The sequence below is a fragment of the Poecile atricapillus genome, chromosome Z (assembly GCF_030490865.1).
Source record: "Poecile atricapillus isolate bPoeAtr1 chromosome Z, bPoeAtr1.hap1, whole genome shotgun sequence".
Classification (NCBI taxonomy): domain Eukaryota; kingdom Metazoa; phylum Chordata; class Aves; order Passeriformes; family Paridae; genus Poecile; species Poecile atricapillus.
Window position 1 is genome coordinate 12,627,406 of NC_081289.1, and position 20,280 is coordinate 12,647,685.

General features: G+C 37.0%; 1 protein-coding gene across 2 annotated transcripts in view; it reads right to left on the bottom strand.

The window, feature by feature from the left end:
* Window positions 1-272: 272 nt before the first annotated feature.
* LOC131573800 (origin recognition complex subunit 5-like) overlaps window positions 273-20,280 on the bottom strand; it is a 63,003-nt gene continuing 42,995 nt past the window's right edge. For both annotated transcript variants that reach the window (XM_058828069.1, XM_058828070.1), the window contains exons 14-15: window positions 4,316-4,428; window positions 273-824 (exon numbers count right to left, since the gene is read on the bottom strand). In XM_058828069.1, coding sequence (XP_058684052.1) covers window positions 779-824; window positions 4,316-4,428 — 159 coding nt within the window. In that variant the 3' untranslated portion in view covers window positions 273-778. The remainder of the gene's footprint in view (window positions 825-4,315; window positions 4,429-20,280) is intronic.

Here is a 20,280-nt window from a genome sequence, read left to right on the forward strand (position 1 = left end):
CACTTTATGTAACTGGATAAACATAAAAGGAGCATAGAATGTCGAAGCAAAAATAAAACATTTCAAGTTTGACATAGGAATAGAACTTTAAGAATTATTTATTTTTTTAAAACAGAACTTTGTAAAAATACATTCATAGTCAACATTTATGAATGGTCTGCAGAAGACAGTATAGTGACTAATTGTGAGATTCCTATCATCATGATCTCCATGTAACAGGGTAACAGTCTGCCTACATGCTACTGAAGAGAAAAAAGTATTTGTACCAGCTTGATTTTTAAACATGTTCTTATGTTTATTATACTTTGCTACTCCACTCTCCTAAAATGGTGGCCTCAGGAAAAGCTGCTTTGGCAGGCAATTGCAAAGATTCCTGTGGAGAGGAAGTGAAAAGACTGGGCATACAAACAACGGCTGCTGCCATGTTCAAAGCACTGGGGAGAGTTCATAGAGCAAAATGCAGTCCTAAGTAAATGGGTTTCAGGCAATTTCAGTGTTAAGATAACATCATTAAGAGTAGAACAGATTGTGCTCAAACCCTGCTGTTTATAATTAACACATTGCTTCCAAATACTCCAGGGTCCCTGGTAAATAGTCCTCTGCTCAGATCCACCCAGACCAATCAGAGTATTTTCATCAGGTTCCATGCTGGGCCAGCACCTGTTTGGACAAATCCAAAAGAGCCAAAATACTCTTCTTTCTGGCCGGCTAAGTAGAGAGATGAACACAGCTTGCCTTAGTCATTGTCACAGTGTCCATATGGCTGTGAAGCTTGTTTTCACAAGAAATCGTACAAGTACTTTATTATGTCGAAGTTCACGGTCCTATAAACAAAAACACAGTATATTAGAGCAATCATCTTCACACTGCTAAGACTTTAACCTGTTTGGAGACAGCACATGCAGGACATTCTGCACAATCAAAATCAAGCAATTCCCCAAAAGAAATGCAAGCAAGAATTAATGATTTTTTCATTTCTCTCATTATTTACAATACCTCTCTTCTGATTATTTAAACTTTGTAAAATTCTATAAAAGAAATATAGCAACTTCCTAGTAAAGAAAGGAAGACTCATTTGAATAATGAAACAGTAAAAATATAATAATATTAATAAAATTATATTTTCGTATGGCAAACTTGATGTTCTAGTTGGTGATGCAAAGCAACAACCTTTTATGCTATTCAATGTTTTGTTCATCTCCCAAACCACCTGTTTTAGCATGTACTACGCAGCTCCTTCATCTGTACTCATTTGGAGCCTGCGTTCTTTCAGTCTTGACAGTAGTTGACCCATGTTCATAGCTAAATTTGAAAAATCCAAGAATGCCAATCAATGGGATACAAGATTTTAATGTACAATTTTGTACTTTAATGGCAGGAAAAAAGAAACAGCAGAAGAATAAAACATATAATTATTTTTTTTGTCTCTAAACTCATTCTTCTATACAATCTAGCACTCAGACTTTAGGGTTTACTGTTTGAATAAATGCAAATTACTGCACATAATGACACGTATAAAATTAAAAGGGTTTAAGTATTCAATGATGCAAAAATAACTACTAACAATACTAAGAGAGATTAGCTAGCGGAATTCTTATTTGTTGGACTACAATCATTTAATATTCTCTGTTCATGCATCAGCCTGTAACCCACTTTTCAAAAAGTTTTTATAAAACATCATTTTGGACAGAGAAAAAGTTTAGAAATCCCCAAGATACATAACAGGAAATAATCTGTTGGAGTCTATTTATTAATCTAGTGATAAATTCAAAGATATTAACTGCCACTGTTAGACTTGCATGACAATGTGTCACTCAAAAAAAGTGCTTTAGTTACAAGGCTTTCCACAGAAACAAAATCACACACACTAACAAATGCTGACCTTATCAACTAAATGAAACAGAACTGTCCTGTCATAACAACTGGGTTTATTACAGACTCTCTGAAAAGATCTATTATATTCAATAAACACTACAAGAGCCCTACTTTAGCTAGAGAAAATTTATGAACGTAGGTTTGAAATTCTTAAAGCAGAAATTATTTCTAACAAAGAAACATCTAACTTAACCTTCAGCTAAATGTTTAACTACTATGTGGTAAAAAACAGAGATATTTCCACAAAGACTGAGTATATGCCACAGAATAGAGCCAGACATGAGGTTCTGTGTTAAAAAAGAGAGAATGTGCATTTCAGCAGTTACCACATTAAAAGCCACCGGAAAGAGACACAAGTTTTTTACTCTTTTCCAAAAATAGGTGTCTCTATTTTAGTGCAAACTTCACTTTTGCTTAAAAAACACAGAAAATGAAATGACAATCTGAATAGCCTGAATGGGGGTGGGGAGGGAGCATCTTTTTCTGACCCATTCTTTGCACTCCTCAGCCTTCCATTAGGAAATATGCTGGAGAAACAAGGCTAAGATATCTGAAGATTTTAGTGACTACCAAACTTACTTTAGTACTATTTCAGTAACAGAGAAAGAAGAATCAGAAGATGGCCTGCTTACTTGGTATGTATTTCGGCCGCAACTGCAAAGTAGTTCCTTCTCTGTGACAAAACCAAAACTATTGCACAGATCGAAAATGAAATTTCTTAAAGCACAGAAGATCAGGCCTTCATCCTATAGCTATTCCCCCACCGAGGGAAGAAAGCTCATTTATAATGAATTCATGAAACCTTCTGTTTTTATGGATCACTCTCCTTTAAGATTTAATAAATACCATGGGCTGAAAAGTGTATTTCAATAAAAATTGTAATGAAGGAACAAAGCAAGATTTTTTTAAAAAAGGGAGAAACAGGAGGAAAGCAGAACAGGCCAACTATAAAACCTTTCTATCTACCAAATTTAAATAGTCCTATCTAGGCAGCAAATAAAGACCTGCAAACTGCTTGGAGGGGGTGAAAAAAAGAACTGCTTTCTTCCTCATAAAATGTAGGAAAAGTCAGTTTAGATACATATATATGCATATACATACATATATATACACACACACACATCAGACCTAAAGAAAAGCAAGCTAAAACACTGTACCATGCACTGAGCTTTGAAGTGACAGTGTCTCTGACAAGTACTTCCTCCAGCAAGTGTGAGATGCATGGCACAAGTTTTGGTCCTGTTTTCTGGCCATCTCTACCTTCCAGCAGCAACGTTAATGCAGTCACTGAAACTTCTAAGGATGTCAAAGTTGCAAGGAAATGGCTGTCAAAGTATCCCAATTCAAGGATCCGTCCAACCTATAACTGTATACACAATGATCCATGTTGCTGAGCAGATGGTCTGCTGTGCTTGGTTCCAGGGGGAGCTTTTTCAGGGCATCACTCACAAGTGACTTTACTGCCGGGAATAGCAAACTGACATAGCAAAGCTGTGGAGGTCCTGGCAGTGTGGTCTGGCCAGACCTGAGCCATACAAAGTTTCATTCTATGGCCTGTCCAACTGAAAATTGAAATTAGTGTATCTGTTGCATTTACTGACAAGGCTACTGGACATTTAATAGCTCAGGAGAGCAACATGTGCACTGAGTTTATGAAATACAGCCTACACCTCAGGTTGCTCTGAAGTCCCACATTACAGAGAAGAGTTGGCCTTGAGAACATTTCTCCCTTTTGACACTTGTCATTCCTGGGCTCTGTTCTGGTTATAGACTGTTTATCCAAGACTTGCTAATAAGATGGCAGCAACAGATAAAATATGAGACAAAGGCCTAATTGTTGCATTTGTATTGCATGTATTTCTTCATGCAATAATTTTCTTCAAATTATTGCAGTCTCTCCTGATGGATCTCAAACTGTTCTCAGACTTCACAACTGAAGGCTCTGGATAAACAAAGACACTGATGTACCTACATCCACTTACTGAATTAGCTCATATCAACACATGATCACACAAGATAGTCTATGTGCAAGAATTCTTATTACCTATGTAGTTTTTATATCATATGCACAACACTGTTAAGAACTAAATACAATTTCAGATTCAAATACCATAATATGCGTTTTGGTAATGAAATGGACTGACATTTCAGAGCAATATTTTCACATGAAGTCCCTGACCTTTATTAAGCACAAAGACAGTATGTTACTGTAACACATACTGCCACCGTAACATTAATCTTTTTCAAAACAGGAATGGATTATACTTACCTTGGGTACAACTTTTCTCATAAATAACATGACTTATTCAGTCATTCTTAGAAAACATCCACAGGTTTTTTATTCTGGTCTGCAAAGAGCTATAGACTGAACAAATACTTGGTCTGAAGTATCTTTCAAGTCAGCACATACAACGGGTAAATGAACTCTTAACAGGCTCACCGGGCAATAGCTCTGATGAAGTCCAGAGATACAGTACATTTGTATCGTGGTCCATCAAGCTGGTCATTCTGGTCAACCATGGATAACAGCTGCAGTGTCACAAGAGAGGTGATCTACAGACAAGAGACACCAGCAATGTTAGAAATTTTTGTTAACAGAAATAGCAGTGGCCAATTTGTTATTTTGGGTTTCGGTTTTGTTGGTTTTTTCTTTACATTTGGCACAATTCCCATTTTTCTCTGGAAAGTCAGTCCTACTTGCTCATTGTTCACTTCCACATAGCTCCACAGCAAGAAAACCCAGGAATGTACATACAGCTTGCCATTACATTTTCAGCACTAGCAGCGATAGACACAGGCTAAACCCTTCATCCTTCGTATCAAAAGTTATCCTGGAGTTTTGATCAGAGGAACAGTAATAATAGGCATGAGCTGAACATTTTCCAAATCTCTGCCTGACAATCAGAAGGGACTAGGATTTTCTTTCCTTTATCCCTGAAGATCGCCTTTTGAACTCTCCCACTCAAAGTTGGATATTCCTGTGCCAGATCCTATCACATTTTGAACAGATGGATGTATCACTCTACTCCAGATAAAAAAGAATTTGAAAGTTGGAAAGAAAAGGCTAGAAGATTGTATGCTTAAAAAGAGCAGGGTCTGAGTTGAGAGAAATTTGCCTACAAACACACTACAGTGTCTTGACAGAGCCATTGATTATTTTACTGAAATAGCAATGTACCAGCATACCTTTTCACTTTGCTCCTCCAGTGATGGCTGTGGTACCACTGAAGTGCAACCATGGGGTGTCACCACTGAGAACAGCCAGCCCATTCTGACTCGGTCAGGAAGAGACACTGTAGTGATTCCATTGTCTCCCTATCTCCTCCCAGATACCATGGAAAGAAAGAGATGAAAGGAGGAAAGAAAATTTTCCCTGGCCTTTGCAATAGATACCACTGACAATTCAGGGCAATAAGGTTACATTCTGTGACAAACTGGTATCTATCTGGCCACAGGTTTCGGTTTCAAAAAAACAGCCAACCATGACCTACTTCTGAGTAATGATAATAAGACAGTAAGGAAGAATAAATGTATCAGGAAAGAAAGTGTCAGTTCAAACGTTCAAGGAAGCACATTGCTATAAAAAGCATCAGCAAATTCTTACCAGTATCAATAAAAAAATAATCCTAACTCAATAATAACCCCGCTCTTTTGCTGAAAGTACTTGGTTTTCAAATTTGTGACAGTGCTTGTAGGAGGTAGGAATAATACAATAGAAAAAAAAAAAAATACACCTACCTGTGAAGAATAGAAAAAAAATATGGTACCCAAGAATGAAGCAATTTTTTTAACAGCCTGCACTTAACTTTCTTTCACATGGCATGAGACAACAATAATTTGGATGCCAAAATTCTGCAAAGTCTTTGGAGATTGTTTAAGGAATGCTGGTCACAAAGACAAATTCCATTTACTTAATTCAGATCTATAATTTGCACAATTTATCAAATTTTAGCATTGAGAAAATTTGAGAAAATTGAACTCAGAATACAGCAAATTGCTCAAATTCCAGTTCATTAATCATTTTGCACGTATCACTGACTGGGATAAACCTCAAACTTGTTAGGTTTTACATTCTTAAAATACTCATGAGAGTACATTTTTCTCCATTCTTCATTCAACAAAGCCCATATTCACAATGGAGGAATCTGCTGTAACAATTCCATCCAGGTGCATCAATATCAGAAATCACACTTGGAGCTGGTCTCACGTTCAGAAATCTCCAGTGAAGGAACAGCAGGAGGATTCCTTAAAGTTCCTTATGACTACAGAAAAAGTCTGCACAGTTTGGAGTCAGATCCATCTCAGGTTTTTGTGGGATTTAAAAGTGACCTTGCTGCTGCATTAAAAATGCTCCACCAATACTTCAACAAATTGTGTATTTTCTTTTCCAAGTAGCACCAAACGCTCCGCGAGTAATAAGAGGTCAGCAATGCAAAACTCCCTACTGAAGACTGACTCAAGAAATCTGAACTAGCATCAGACTTGACACCAAGTTTCACTAATGTTCTTGACTACAGAAATTAACCCAAAGACTCAATATACAAGATAAATGAAGCTACTGATCATCAGAGTAATGAACTTAGGAAACTGCAACCTTTTACTTACTTCTTCCACAATCCTTAATAAATTTCATCACAGGGAAGGAAGTGCAAAAACAGCAAGTCCTAACCCTGAGACCAATTAAAAACCTGTAGAGAGAACTGCCATTTTCAATTCATGCAGGCAAGAAATAGTTTTATATCCAAAGAGGCTCAGTAGAGATAAAGAGAAAGAATGTATATTTGAGGGGAGTAAGTAGGGACCAACTTTCCTACAGACAGCCAAATGTTAGAAGCTAAAATACCTAACTTGTTAGTCTTTGGAGTAGAATTCAGCATGCAGTAGAGTTACAGATGCCTGGCCTGTACATGGAGAGAGGCAGAGATCTCCTAAGGACAAGTCCAGAAGCCTGCCTGCTGAGGGGGCAGCGGCCTGGAGCTTTGTTTGCACAGCTTTTTCAGAGGATTCAGGGGGAATCAAAACCAGCAAGGGAGTTCAAAAAGCAATGTCTTCTTAATTTTTTCTTGCTTTATACAATACACCAGGAGAGTTCTGCTGCTCTCAGCCACAGAAATGGACAAGACACCTATTTTGTGCAATGAATTGACAGAAAAGACTGAATTGTGGTAGATGGGGAATTATTAAGTTTCTCTAATATTCTGTGCTGAACCTAGACCCAGTAAATAAAAGATGACTGTCTTCACCAAAAGGTTCAGCAACAAGGAAAGTCCAAATCCCTTCTGACACAAGAGGCTTGAGCATCTCTGCTGAACGTCTGGCAGGTAACTGGGGTGGCAGCAAAGGAAGGAGGAAGAAAAAGCCAAGTACAGTATTAAATCATCACCAGACCTAACTTGCACTCTAACTGCTTCTGAAGCTGAGCCATTTTGCATAAAACTGCAATCTCTCTTGGCCTACCTAGGGCACTCACCTGCAAAAGCAGAATACAGTGGAATGAACTGGGTTTAAGACAGTGTATTTGTAGCATAAATTTAAAATGCACCAATATTCATGTCCTCTTAGTTCTTGAGTTCCAAGTGCCACCTATAACCTAAGCACTGGAAAACAATTACTACTTCAGAAGTTCAGGTATTGTATAATTTTGGAGGCAATATATTCTTAAATTAAAACACATCAAAAGTTTGAAACACAGATGGGAAAAATATGAATGCAATGCCAAACTAACTGCACTTCTTAGTCAAAAATACACCACTGCTTTTGAATTTTTTTTAACTTCCCTTTTTTTTTTTAAAATATCATGGGTACAGTGGCTCCATTTCATTATCACAAAAGCTTGAAAAGAAACATCTGGCAAGAACAGACTAGAAACAAGCCAGAAAAACTGTGTGGGCGATATAAGAAAGAATATTTATTGAGAATCTTTTGAATAAAAGAAATTACAGTTGAAATAAATATTCTAGAATTAGTTTTAAAATTACTCAAATTTGTGGTGATTTAATATTAGCAAAAGTTAATAATTAAATGAATTTTTCTACAGGAATAGTAAGAAAATCTGAAAAAAAACCCAAAAACAACTTACTGATCTGAAAGATGTAGAGAAACGGGTTTCACCAGTATGTTTAAAAATAAGTGATGATGGAACTTGCTTTGAAATATATTTGTGTGAGAAACCTGCTGCTGAAATCTTGGGTCCAAGGTGAGAATAATCCTAAAAGCATAGCAAACAATTTTTCCCAGGAGGAAATGACCACTCAGATTGCTTCTGGAGATTCATTGGTCAAACATGGACATTGAAACCTCTGGAAAAAAACAAGCAACCCACAAGCCATCCTTCAAGGCAGCTTTTTTTTTTCTATCAGCCTGGACTAACAGATGGGCCTTGCATCATTCCCCAAGCAGACACAAAGACTGGCTTTGTGAGCACATGGCTGTGTGGAAGTGAGAAGGATTCCAGAAGAAAGGGCTGTCTGCTGAGAAAGGCCGGGCTCTTCCCAAAGACACCACAAGAAGCCAGAAAATATTCACTGAAGTGCAAAACATGAGCAGAATTAGAATCTATGACACAGGGAAATGCATGGTTAGCTTGGGTAAGCAATGGCAGACTATCTGGGAAAGAGTCTGGATGATGTGTGGATCATATCTCAAATCCATAGGATAAAACTAAACAGAAAATGATGCTGACTATTTTGGGGTGGAAGGGGAGCTATTTCCTCAGAGATGTGATTAAAATCTCACCAAGTGTACATTTTAAATTGGACTGGAAAAATATTAATGAAAGGAGGAACAATTTCAAACTGGCAGAAATATACTAGATGATCTGTTTTTTTTTCATCTCCACAGTTTATAATATTCAATTATCTTGCCCAAGATGTAAAATTAATTCTAACTCTTCAGTCTGGCTTACTGTCACACACACAGATTTTGAATGTCAAATGTATCAAGAAACTAAGAATTTTCCATATTCAGCACCATCAGACAAGGGTACTACACTCTTTCACAGTCACATGAATGGTGCTTTGCAGCACCATCATCCTGTGGCTCTGAAAGCCTGTGCACTTGATCAAAACCTACGACTGCCAGCAGTCACATTTGGGCACATGGAAAAACCTCTGCTATGCAACAAGGCACTTGGAACACCTGATACCATTTACAAAACACATTTCAGTCAAAATGATTGTACAATACTCTCCTGGAGTTAAATTCAATAACCTCAGTACAAATTATGTGAGTGTAAAAAAGCTGCTCAAAATTATTTCAATGAAAATTATAGCCAGAGTATGCTCACATGTCAGCCTTATTTGAAAAGCTAAAAGATAACCATAGAATATTACAACTATAAGTATTTAAGACAGCAATTGTTCAAAATTGTTTTTATAAAAATTATTAAAAATAAATCAACATTTTTCTGAATGCTTCCATAGAACAAACAGGTTTGGATACTGAATTACATTTTGGACAAGGCTTTTAATGCATTAAAAAAATACAACAGGAGGGACAACCCCCAGCTTACTTAGGGCCTTCAAGCCTGCAGTTAAACATTCATTACAACATGCTTCAGCTAGGTATTTTACCTTTATCCCAGCATCCGCCTCTATTTTAAAACTATATTACGAACACAGACAAAATGTTTCTGACACTAACAGAGGCACCAAGAGACACAGCCACAGCCTCAGTGCTGCTCCAGAGACAGCATCCTGTGCCCCTCCCTTTGGTGACACACGTAGGTGGCGGTGCAGGATGCGACAGGGCAAATACAGTGACCCAGCCTGCTTTGCAGTTTCTTTTATGAATGTTTGCATTTGATGTCTTTCTTTGTCCCAGATTAGTTTGCAGTTTTTGTGTTTCTGTCGCATAAATATTATTTCATTATTTTGTGTTGAGTCTCCAAGACCTGTATTTCATTTCACTCAAGGCAAATCTGTGATTTACAGATTTAAACAACTGACTCCATTCGCTTTTTCAAAGGTTCATCGTATCAGTGATTTAGTCATTTATTAAGAAGCCAAAACTTCCTTTAGTCTCTAAAAGACAATCCAGAAGAAATGTTTATTTACCCTCAACTACATGACCTTGAATTTCTTGCTGTTAAACCCATTCTGTTTGCAGCATACTCACCACCTAAAATATTTTTCTTGCGTCTCTTCAGAACAGAAAAGTTTACTAAACCAAATGCATATAACATTGAATTTTACTAAAAAAATATTCCAGTTTTTACTCTACCAGTCATTAGAACCATTCACACACAATATTTTCTCCATCGTATAATCACTCTCCACCACCTCTGCCTCCTTTTGTGTCCCATTTACACAAAATGATGCTTGACAAGAAACAGTGCCAATTTCATACACTTAATCAAGGGATAAATGTGCATATTTTGTCTTTTTCCTTTCCCCCTCCTCTTCCTGCATCACTGCACCCTCTCCTGTATTTCAGAACACAGGACACCTTCCTTCATTCTAGAAGCTGCCTTATGTCTAGACCATTCTCCTGCAATTGGCCTCCCTCGTGGCTTTTCTCTTCAATCTCTAGAGAAACAAATGTATTTTCATATTTTGAGAAGACACTTCCCACTCTTGCTCTATTCATATTTTAGAATACTTTCTCTTCAATAAGCAGTCTATCTTCTAGTGTTTGTTTTGTGACTGACTAGCTGCGAATTTTAACTCGTCAGTGAAGCTACAACTCTTCTTTGTACTGTCTCATAATCTCTACTCCTCACATATTCTCTTCCCAAAACTTCTATTTAAAAAAAAAATCAAAACAAAACATACCATATTTTTTCTAAAATGGGGACACTGAATCAAGATCCAGGAACCATTCCAGGAAACCAAAAAGGCAATTTTAAAAAGCAAACAAGAAATCCAGACGGAAGTATTCTTCATCCAAAGATGTAGTTAATCTGTAACACTTTGCCTCTGAAAAATCAGTGTAGTGGTATAGAATTTTAAGGAGTTAAGAAAGCCACACAGGGCACATTCACAGAAGCAAATAAAACCTTGGGCTGCTGAATGCAAACAACATCACCTCTGTGGCAAGCATTTAAGCCATAGGTAGTAAGAAGTTGTAACATACACAGCTCATCCTCTGCTTTCTGGTCTTCAATTTCTTCTACTCACTTGATATTACTCAGCAGTAGTGAGACAGTTTTACTGTCTAAGAAGTAAAACAGTGGGTAAGCCCACTTTCGGTCTGACTTAATGTGCCTGCTGTGACGCATTCATCAAAGGTAAAATATATCATCTGCATCTTCTACATCCTACCACTCTGTTCCCCCTTTTAACCTTCTCTTGGGCCTCTGCAAGGGCTCTCTCAATATTAATTATTGTATTCTCCCCACACTTTGCAGTCTTTGTAAAAACAAAAAAAAACCTATTTGATGAAAATTCAGCTTCCCCCACCATCTCCTGAAAACCTTCCCAATATGTCAAAAGCATTTGCACAGATTAGCCTTGCCCACTCATTGCTACAATAGCACCACTTTTTAAAGCAGTTCAATAATTTATTCATTTGGGAACTATTATTAAAGAAATCTTTCAAAGTGCTAATGAATTTGCTTTCTCTTCATTATTTTTATTCAATATAGAAATTAAGAAAAAGCTCATTTTTTTTTCTCTCAGCACATTTACTTTAGCATTAATCAATCTGCCTAATAAGAAGGAAAAAAAAGGCAGTTCACAACACACTTTGTCTTGCTCGGCTCATCATCTTTAAAAAGAAGTATAAAAACCATAGAGTGATGCATGGATAAATCAGTATTTCTGAGTCAGTTCCTTCACTTTGAGGATCAATTAAAGTACTTCATAAAGGTATGAAAGGCATGCTAGAAATTTGCTTAATGTGGTATTTTCTGAAAGGATCAAATTATTTTCTGTACATGAGGATTATTTGGAAATATTTTCAGAACTTTGTTAAGACTCCTGGAAGTGATGACAGGAATTAATTTTGATAGTCAAACCCAAGATTTGAATGTGTCTGCAATCTGTTGAAGATGTTTTCATCTAATTTACTCTTTAACAATCAGGAAGCACATAACTCCTAAGGAGAAGGACTACAGATACAAGTTACAGACAGTTAATTCAAAAGTACTCCCCTTTCTAGTTCATACCTCCAAAATCTGAGAAACCAAAGATGGTAACAGATGGTCAAAAGAACACTTGGGGAATGATGTTTACAGTTAATGTGATTACTTAAGTCAGGTAGCTTCACAAAGTGGACACCAGACAAAGGCTGGCTGTTTTTCAAGGCACAGGCAATAGCCAACACAAGTATCCTTCTGCCATCCCCTCATTCATTTTTGCATCAGAGGTCTCAGGTTTCAGGCAGGTTTTTTTACAAGATAAGTAAAACAACAAAAAGACTGTTTGCCAGAAGAAAACCTCTGTTCAACTGACCAAGCATTTTAATTACCCAAATCTACAATTTTTTTCCTTTTTTTCCTCCCTTTATTTATTCCATCTGCCCCACAATGGCAACATTTCTAGATATTGCAAGTCAAGTTCTATTAAAAACAGAAAAATAGTAATGTTAGAAATACTACCCAGTACCTGTGATACTGATAGGACTTGATATATTTACAGAAGGCCCCTAAATTTTTAATGCTATTTCAGTAAATTATAGAACTGTGTACACAGAGTTACCAGCCTTTTACTGCTACATGACGAAGTTCTGTTTGTAAATACCATTTTGAATTAAAAAATAATTCAAGCAATTAGGATTTCAAAACTGTCCTGAGGATAAAAATCAATCTTCTGTACTTGGCAAGAGCAGAAATAATGAAATTCAGACATTGCTCAGAATCAGATGTTCGGGAGTAAGTCCTAAGTCTAAACTACCTTTCCTTCTCCAAGAAAAAAAAAGATATTCAGTCTGTTTAACTACAGTATATTTTTGGATGACTATGATAATTAAGTGTTTAAAGAGTATTGATCCAAATATTATATAAAGAAACAAGATATTAAGAATTCTTTAATTAAAATAGCCACTCCAGGAATATTTGACCCAAATACTTCTGAAATACAGATCTCAGGCATTTCAACCACAAGAACTGAAAAATGGTAAAATACACTGTAGTCCCAAATGGCAGTCTTCTCTGAAAAATAACTATTTAAAAATTGTTATACACTGATTTTAATATCTTTTAATACATTGATTTTAAATCTTGAGATTTTTAAAACAGATCTTTAGAGACACTCCACAGTAGCATGCTGCTTCTCAATTACTCACAAGATGCACTGCAGAAGACTGCAATTAACTCCACATTCACTGTTACTAGATAAAACTGCAAATTTTAGTGGTTCTGTAATAGGAATAAACAGTAATAAAAACAGGAATAGAAAAAAACTTGTATCAATTGCTTAAGCGTGTAAGTACAACATACTGGTACAAAACAAAAATCCTCCCTGGACCAGTCTGCTGCCTCTAAAAAGTACCAGCAAAGGAAGCTTAGGGAAGTGTGTAAACTGTAAGGAAAGAAAATTTCCTGACATACTGGGTCCTAGTGCTCTCAACTTCAGAGACTTCAGTAATTAGGTATAAAATTGTCCACATGTAGGGATCTGACCTGTTGAAATATGACATTTCATGCTCACCTTGTATTGTTAAACTGGAGCTAAAAAAGATTGCTGACTTGTAACATTAATGCACTCATCTACACATTGGAGGAGAAATTTATTATAAGGGTGCACATCAAGAGATTAGAAATAACAAAACTGCCTAGCTCTCAGCAATATATGGCAGTGAGTCATACTAGGTTTTATGCCATCCAACCGAGGAAAAGGAAAAACCCCAAACACCTGACTTACTTTCATGTTTTCATGTAAGACAGTAATTAGAATTTGATTTGGTAAGGGACATCAGATCATAAATAAACCAAGAACTACAAAGTTCACGTACAACTGAGAGGAACAGTTAATTTCTGTTTGGAATACTTCCCTAACAAAACTAGGAGATTTAACATATTCCTGCACCTTTGTTTACAAGCACCTTTAAGAACAGACTAAACACCAAGGATGAGTCTAAGTTGCAGTTTCAGGTTGGCCAACTGTCACCATGCAGCACAAGGGAAGACAGGACTCCTGAAAGTCACTCTGGTAGGAAATGGTTATATCTAGAACCTTCCCTCTCTGAGCTTGCCAAGAAATTAAATAGCCCTATGGAGAACACTCTACTCTTAATCAGTAAACCTATGGCATTTGGTTCCTACCAGAAGGATGGGAAAAGACCAGGATGAAGACTGTCACTCAAGAAGCTCTCTAGATGCTTGAAACGAAACAAAACAAGCCCTATTTTAACAGCACAAGGTGATGGTTGTAATCTACAGTGAGACGTGTTGTTTTCATTAAAGAAAGGTATAAGTTTAAATATGCAACAATAGAGGCTATAAATTCATAACATCCATTTCTAGAGAAAGCAAAGCTTTCAGCCAACCATGAATTGAAAAGTCACAAAATATTAAAAATCTAGGCTCGATGACCCATTAAATATGCTAGATGCAACTTCAAAATATATCTATAAATATCCTTATATCCCTTGCATATCCTACAAAGCGGTCAAAACTACCAGTTTTCCATCTCTTGTTCAGTTATACTTGGTTTTATTAGATAAAGAGCATGAAATATCATTTGTCAGCATGAAACATCATCTGTCAGCAATTAACTGTAAATCAAAAAACTGTGTTCTTGTAACACAATACTTGTTTTTATGCAGTTTCTGTCACCCTTAAATGCAACTGTGAAATTCTGCTAGTTATGCCATGTAGCACTTAACTTTTCTAACCTGGAAAGAAGCAGTTTCTGACACCCCTGTCTAGCAAGCACATGTGTTGGGTAAAAAGGCAACCAATGAACCAGTGAATCAGTGTGCTGCCACACCCATCAATAAGGCTGGTCAATAGATCAGACAAAGGATATGTGGGACGGGAGTAACTGCTAAATTTCTTAGTAACAGTATGCAGTCAGTTAATATTTCTCCCACCTTAATAGCATTCAAAGATAATTCTGTCTATTTCGATAGAAACATTCAAAAACACAACCACTCCAAAGAGTCCTAAAACCATCTTGCTATATATACAATGTGTTAAAATTTGTGTAGTTAGCAAACATTGACTATACTGCTTCTACATAATTGCAAATAATTTATGGGGTGGAGTCCAAAATAGTAATGTGCTGCACAAGACAATTTCCATGTCATTCCTGAGTGGAGCTGGGAAGGCATGTAGCAACATCACCTGTGGCTACAGCAACTTCTGGGGCAAAACACTCCAAGGATCTGGACAAGGACTTCCCAGGGTCAGAAAAACCCAGGAGAGCAGAGAGATCCAGCGGGACCTGGCAGCTCACGTAAGGGAGGCTAAAATGGGGAGAGTGATGCCAGAGCACCCGAGGGAGATTTGAAGAGATCTAGGGAGCACGAGTGACCAGAAGCACAGTGAAAAGGGTGGGCAAACAGGACAGACAGGATGTAGCACAGTAGGTGATGGCAGGGCTGTTTGTACAGCATTTCCTGTAGGCAGATGTGTAGGAGAGTGCAGCCACCTTCCTGGCTGCTGAGTCTCAGTGGAGACCTCTTCACTCTCTACAACTTCCAGAAAGGAGTTTGAAGGCATGTGGGGATTGGCCTCTTCTCCCAGGCAATCAGGGAGAGGACAAGAGGAAATGGCCTCACATTGCACCAGAGCTGAGGTTCAGGTTGGACATCTAGAAGAATTTCTGCACTGAAAAGATGGTCAGCCATTGGCACAGGCTGACCAGGAAGATGCTTCAGTCATCATCCCTGGAGGTGTTCAAGAAATGACTGGACATGGCACTTAGTGCTACAGTTTAGTTGCTGTGGTGGTGTTCAGTCAAAGCTTGGACTTGATGAGCTGGGAGGTCTTTTCCAAGTTTAATGATTCTATGATTTGAAAAGCATAAAAGAACCTCCACATGGTATCCTATGTTAGTTTCAGTGGAATACAGTGTAGTTAAGGAACAATTTCTTATGTTTCCAGGACTAATGAATTTAATTCTTTTTGCAGTTGATAGTTCTGATGGCCACTCTATTTTGTGAGTAATCATTGTGTCAAGACTTTTCAGTAATATTCAGCAATTATAAATCTGGACATTCTGAATATTAAAATTAAATTGCTTCACAATGGCTCAATCTCCCAATACTATACTGATCACCAAACTGAAAAATCCATACAAGAGATAATAGAAAGGTGTGAAAAAACAGGACAGAATCAAGCAAGCAATGAAGTCTTTTGATCTCAACAGATTAAAAAGTCACCTCATATTAAAATGCCTACTGTAGTGAGAAAATACAGGCGAAAAACAAAACTGAACAAAGAGAAGCAGTTATGACTGGCAAAGACGCTATTAGGTTGTGATGAAAAGCTACTTGTCATTCCAATCAACTGTTATATCCAAACATTTTCCCACCTACTGGAAGCCTTTCACATAAGCTTTACATAACGGGCAGTAGCTCCCATGGTTATCTTCTGGAATCTCTGCAGGAAGCTCAAGAGTATTTTTAAATGTCCACTGTAGAATCTGCATTGCAGTCAATAAACATTAAAAAACCACCCTATCAAAGAATGAACTGGTCAGGAAGTGGTGCTATCAGTCTGCTATTCCTCAGTAAGAGAAGCACAAGCAGCAGAGACCAAACATTGTGTAGGGTATGCTCTGGTTCTGAACTATCACCCTGGGCATCTGCCCCTTTGCCACTGAAGACTCAGACCTGCTTTTTAGGAAGTTCCCATCACATCTTGTCCAAGGTGACACAGAAACACAGCCAAGGTGTCAATACCAGGGGCTGGTTATTGGACCAGGCATACAGACCATTTCTCTGAGCTGCCAGGCAGTCTGCATCTGTCTGAGGCTGAGTTCAATTTTACAACCAGAGCTTGCACATCTTGTCCTGCAGAAGCACTACATACTGTTAAAAGCTGACTAATTTTATCTGGAAAGCGCACCAAAACTTTTTCATTGCAAGAAAATTTTAAGACACACTTCTGCACTCAAAAATACAGGAAAGAAAAGGGTTCCATACAAAGACTTTTCTGACTCTAAAACTGTTCTCATTTATTTTATAACAGAGAAATTGTGCAATATAAATGTTACCATGGAAACAACTCACTTTATTGAACAAGAGAGAAAATAATTATCCCAAACCTGCATATCATGCAAGCACATGCAATAAATTTAGCGCTGCCCTTTTTTCCCCTCGCTATTTTTCTTCTTGAAAAAAGAAATAGATTTTAAATTTATACCTTATAGCAAGCCAGGCATCATTTTGACTGTCCCTCCCACTTCTTTGTATATTTTACACCTCTTGAGTGCATGATGTGAAGGACCCAGTTACTTAGAAAAAGAAAAAGGGATTAATGAATCAGAAATGCTCTTCCCCCTCCTGAGTGAAGTACAGAAGACTCCTATGTAAATGCTTCACGCATTTGAAAAAAATGAAGCCCTAAGGCAAGCACAGCACATGCTTAGTATTCACTCAGTATACTTAAACAGGAACCCTTAGTTTATAGAAAACCAAAAGTTATTCAACTCCAAACATAAATTAAACCTAATTTTACTGTTCTGTCCAAATATTTCTTGTGATACTGTATTTGTAAACATATATTTATATTTTATATACAAGGGACAGCAATATTTTCAGAAGAACTGCATGGATTTAGCCATACAAATCCAATTAATCTCAATACAACTTGTATGGCTAAATCCCTGTGCTCAGCTTTGACATTTTAGAAGCAGTGGGGGAGGCTTTTCAATGAGTGAATATGTATTATACAAAACTTAGTTTTCTCAGAAATAAAATACCATGTAGATACTTAGAGATATCAACAAACATTTATGTGATTCTGTCAAGAAAATCATATTCTTAAGAAAGCAGGCAAGGATTTCCACAAAACTCTTATTTAACAAAAATTAAAAGTATTATCCTGCAGCCTATGAGATAAAACTAATCACATGTACATATTAGTTGGATAAATTATTCTCATTTTACCTCCAGTTTTGATCTTTTTACTTCATTTGCAGTGCATCTGCCTCTCTCAAATGAAATGTTAAAGAATGAATTTAATCTAGTGCTCACAGTTGGAGGATGTGTTTGGGATGCATAAAATTCATGTTTTTAAAAGATCATTTTAAAGAAGTGACTTAGAAGTACTGCTTAGAAATATGATCTTGTCACCACCTTCCTCACTTTTTTTGTTTATTTACAGTCCTAAACAACACACAGAGTTTAAGTGTAGAAACAAAACTACACTCAACCAATTTCAGCAATGAAGAGCACAGCTAATTTTGGTTATCTCCTAGGAGATATCTTCAGGTACTAGAAACAATTTATGTGTACACACATTAATGCACACACACAATACAGGCTGTGCAAAATCTTAAGTCACTAAGCTGTCTTCTTCACGGAACTGGAATTCTCCAAGTCATCCAAATATAACTCATCTTGGCAGAAAATTCTTTCTGAAACACAGGCTGCAATGGTATGTCCTTCATAAATACACACACACCTATGCTACTGAGTATATTTAATATCTCCCTATGAAGCTCTAACATAAAAATATAATATATAAAAGTATATAAATATAAAAATATAATTCCAGTAGTTGGTAAAACTTACAATTCCATATAAAGAAGGCTCTTCTTAGGTGCCTTCTCCCATCCCCTAAAGCCCCCAACAATCAGTACCAAATTTCAGATCCTAAACCAAATACTACTAGAGATGTATGTTTCCCATACAGCACTGGAACAGTTAAATCCCAAGAGTCTCGCAATTGCAGAAGCTATATAAATAATGTCTCCTTTCACAATAATTTAGATTTTGCATTTGCCAGTCATTTTTGTATGGAAACCTTTTTTTTCCAGTTCAAGTATAAATCATACAGATGGACTGGAGACATTTTTGTTTGTTTTTGTTAAAGAAGAAAAAGTGACCATTTTGGAATTAGCTGGACACAAAGTATTTAACCAGCCACTAAATGATTAGGATAAATTCACCCAATATGACATCATGCTGCTATTTATTCTTCCTATATATGAATTGGTTAGCTAGTTGCTCACAGAAAGCCTTAGCCCACATACTAGTTTAAAAGTTTTATTTAATGCTTGTTGTATTTCAAATTAATCATGATCACTGCAGTACTGCATCCTCAAATCACACTTTTTGCCTGATATGCACGATAAAGTTACTACCTCATGAAAAACTAAAGCCATTAAAAACAGAAACAGTGCTAAATGCTTCTACTAAACATTGTGAAAGTAACATTTTTCTGTAACGGTGTGTTCTGAAATCCTTATGACTGGACTTGAAACAAGTTCATAAAAGCAGCAGCATGTTCCAGAAAATATACATTATGAATTGAGACAGTATCTGACATAACAGACTCTCTGGCCAGAAGCCCTCCAGAGAGTCTTCCTTGAATCTTGTATTATTAAAAAGCTGTGTATTTCATTGTACAAAAGTTCAGCAATTTAAAAATGTTGATCTTAAATAAACATATGTGATAAAATCTTTAATAGACTAAATATGGTTTTTTTTTGGTGAGAAAGACATATTCATAAGCCTTTCCCAATGCAAAAATCTCAAAGACATTGTTCATGTCCTTTACAACCTCAGCTTTTGTTCAGTTCAGTTCTGAGCTTCCTCACAACTCAGAATCACAGAATAGCTGAGGTGGCAGGGCCACCTTGACCAGGCTGCCCAGAACCATGTTCAGACAGCTTTTGAGTATCTCTGAGGATGGAGATTTCACCACCATACTGGCCAACCTGTGCCAGCACTCAAGTCACCCTCACAGTGAGAAAGCATTTCCTGATGTTCCTCCTGTATTTAGGTTCCTGCCAATTGCATTGGAGTAAAACAGCAACTCCTTGCTGTGGCTCATTATATTCCCTTATCCTCTACATGCCTCCTGCTCCTCCTGCTTGCCCACTTCTCAGCCTAAGATGCTCCACATTCTGTTCCTGGGTCTTGGTTAGGGCCTAAGGATCATCACATTCAAACACATTGAGCACTTGGGTGGGGCAGTCTTAACAGAGCTCTCCTCAACTACTCCTGCTGCATCATCCTGCTCCATACAAGCAATGTTTGGAAGTGGAGAAATGTTTAACTCAGAAACCAAACACCAATATGTTTATCCTTATGACAAGTTGGTTTCTTGGTGAGATTTTTTTTTTTTGTGTTTGTCTTGTTTCCTGAGATATAACCCAAATCCTTCTCTAAAAGAAATTAGAAAATCCAGAAAACTGAAACAATCATGAGATTCCCATGCAGCCTCCTCTGACCAAACCATCTTGGTGGTTTTCAATAACAGTAGCTCACTGAAGAAATCAATATGAAATACAGTCAGTAGCCATAAACATGCTCAGGACCACCTCCTTCAAAAATAAACTTTTAAAATTA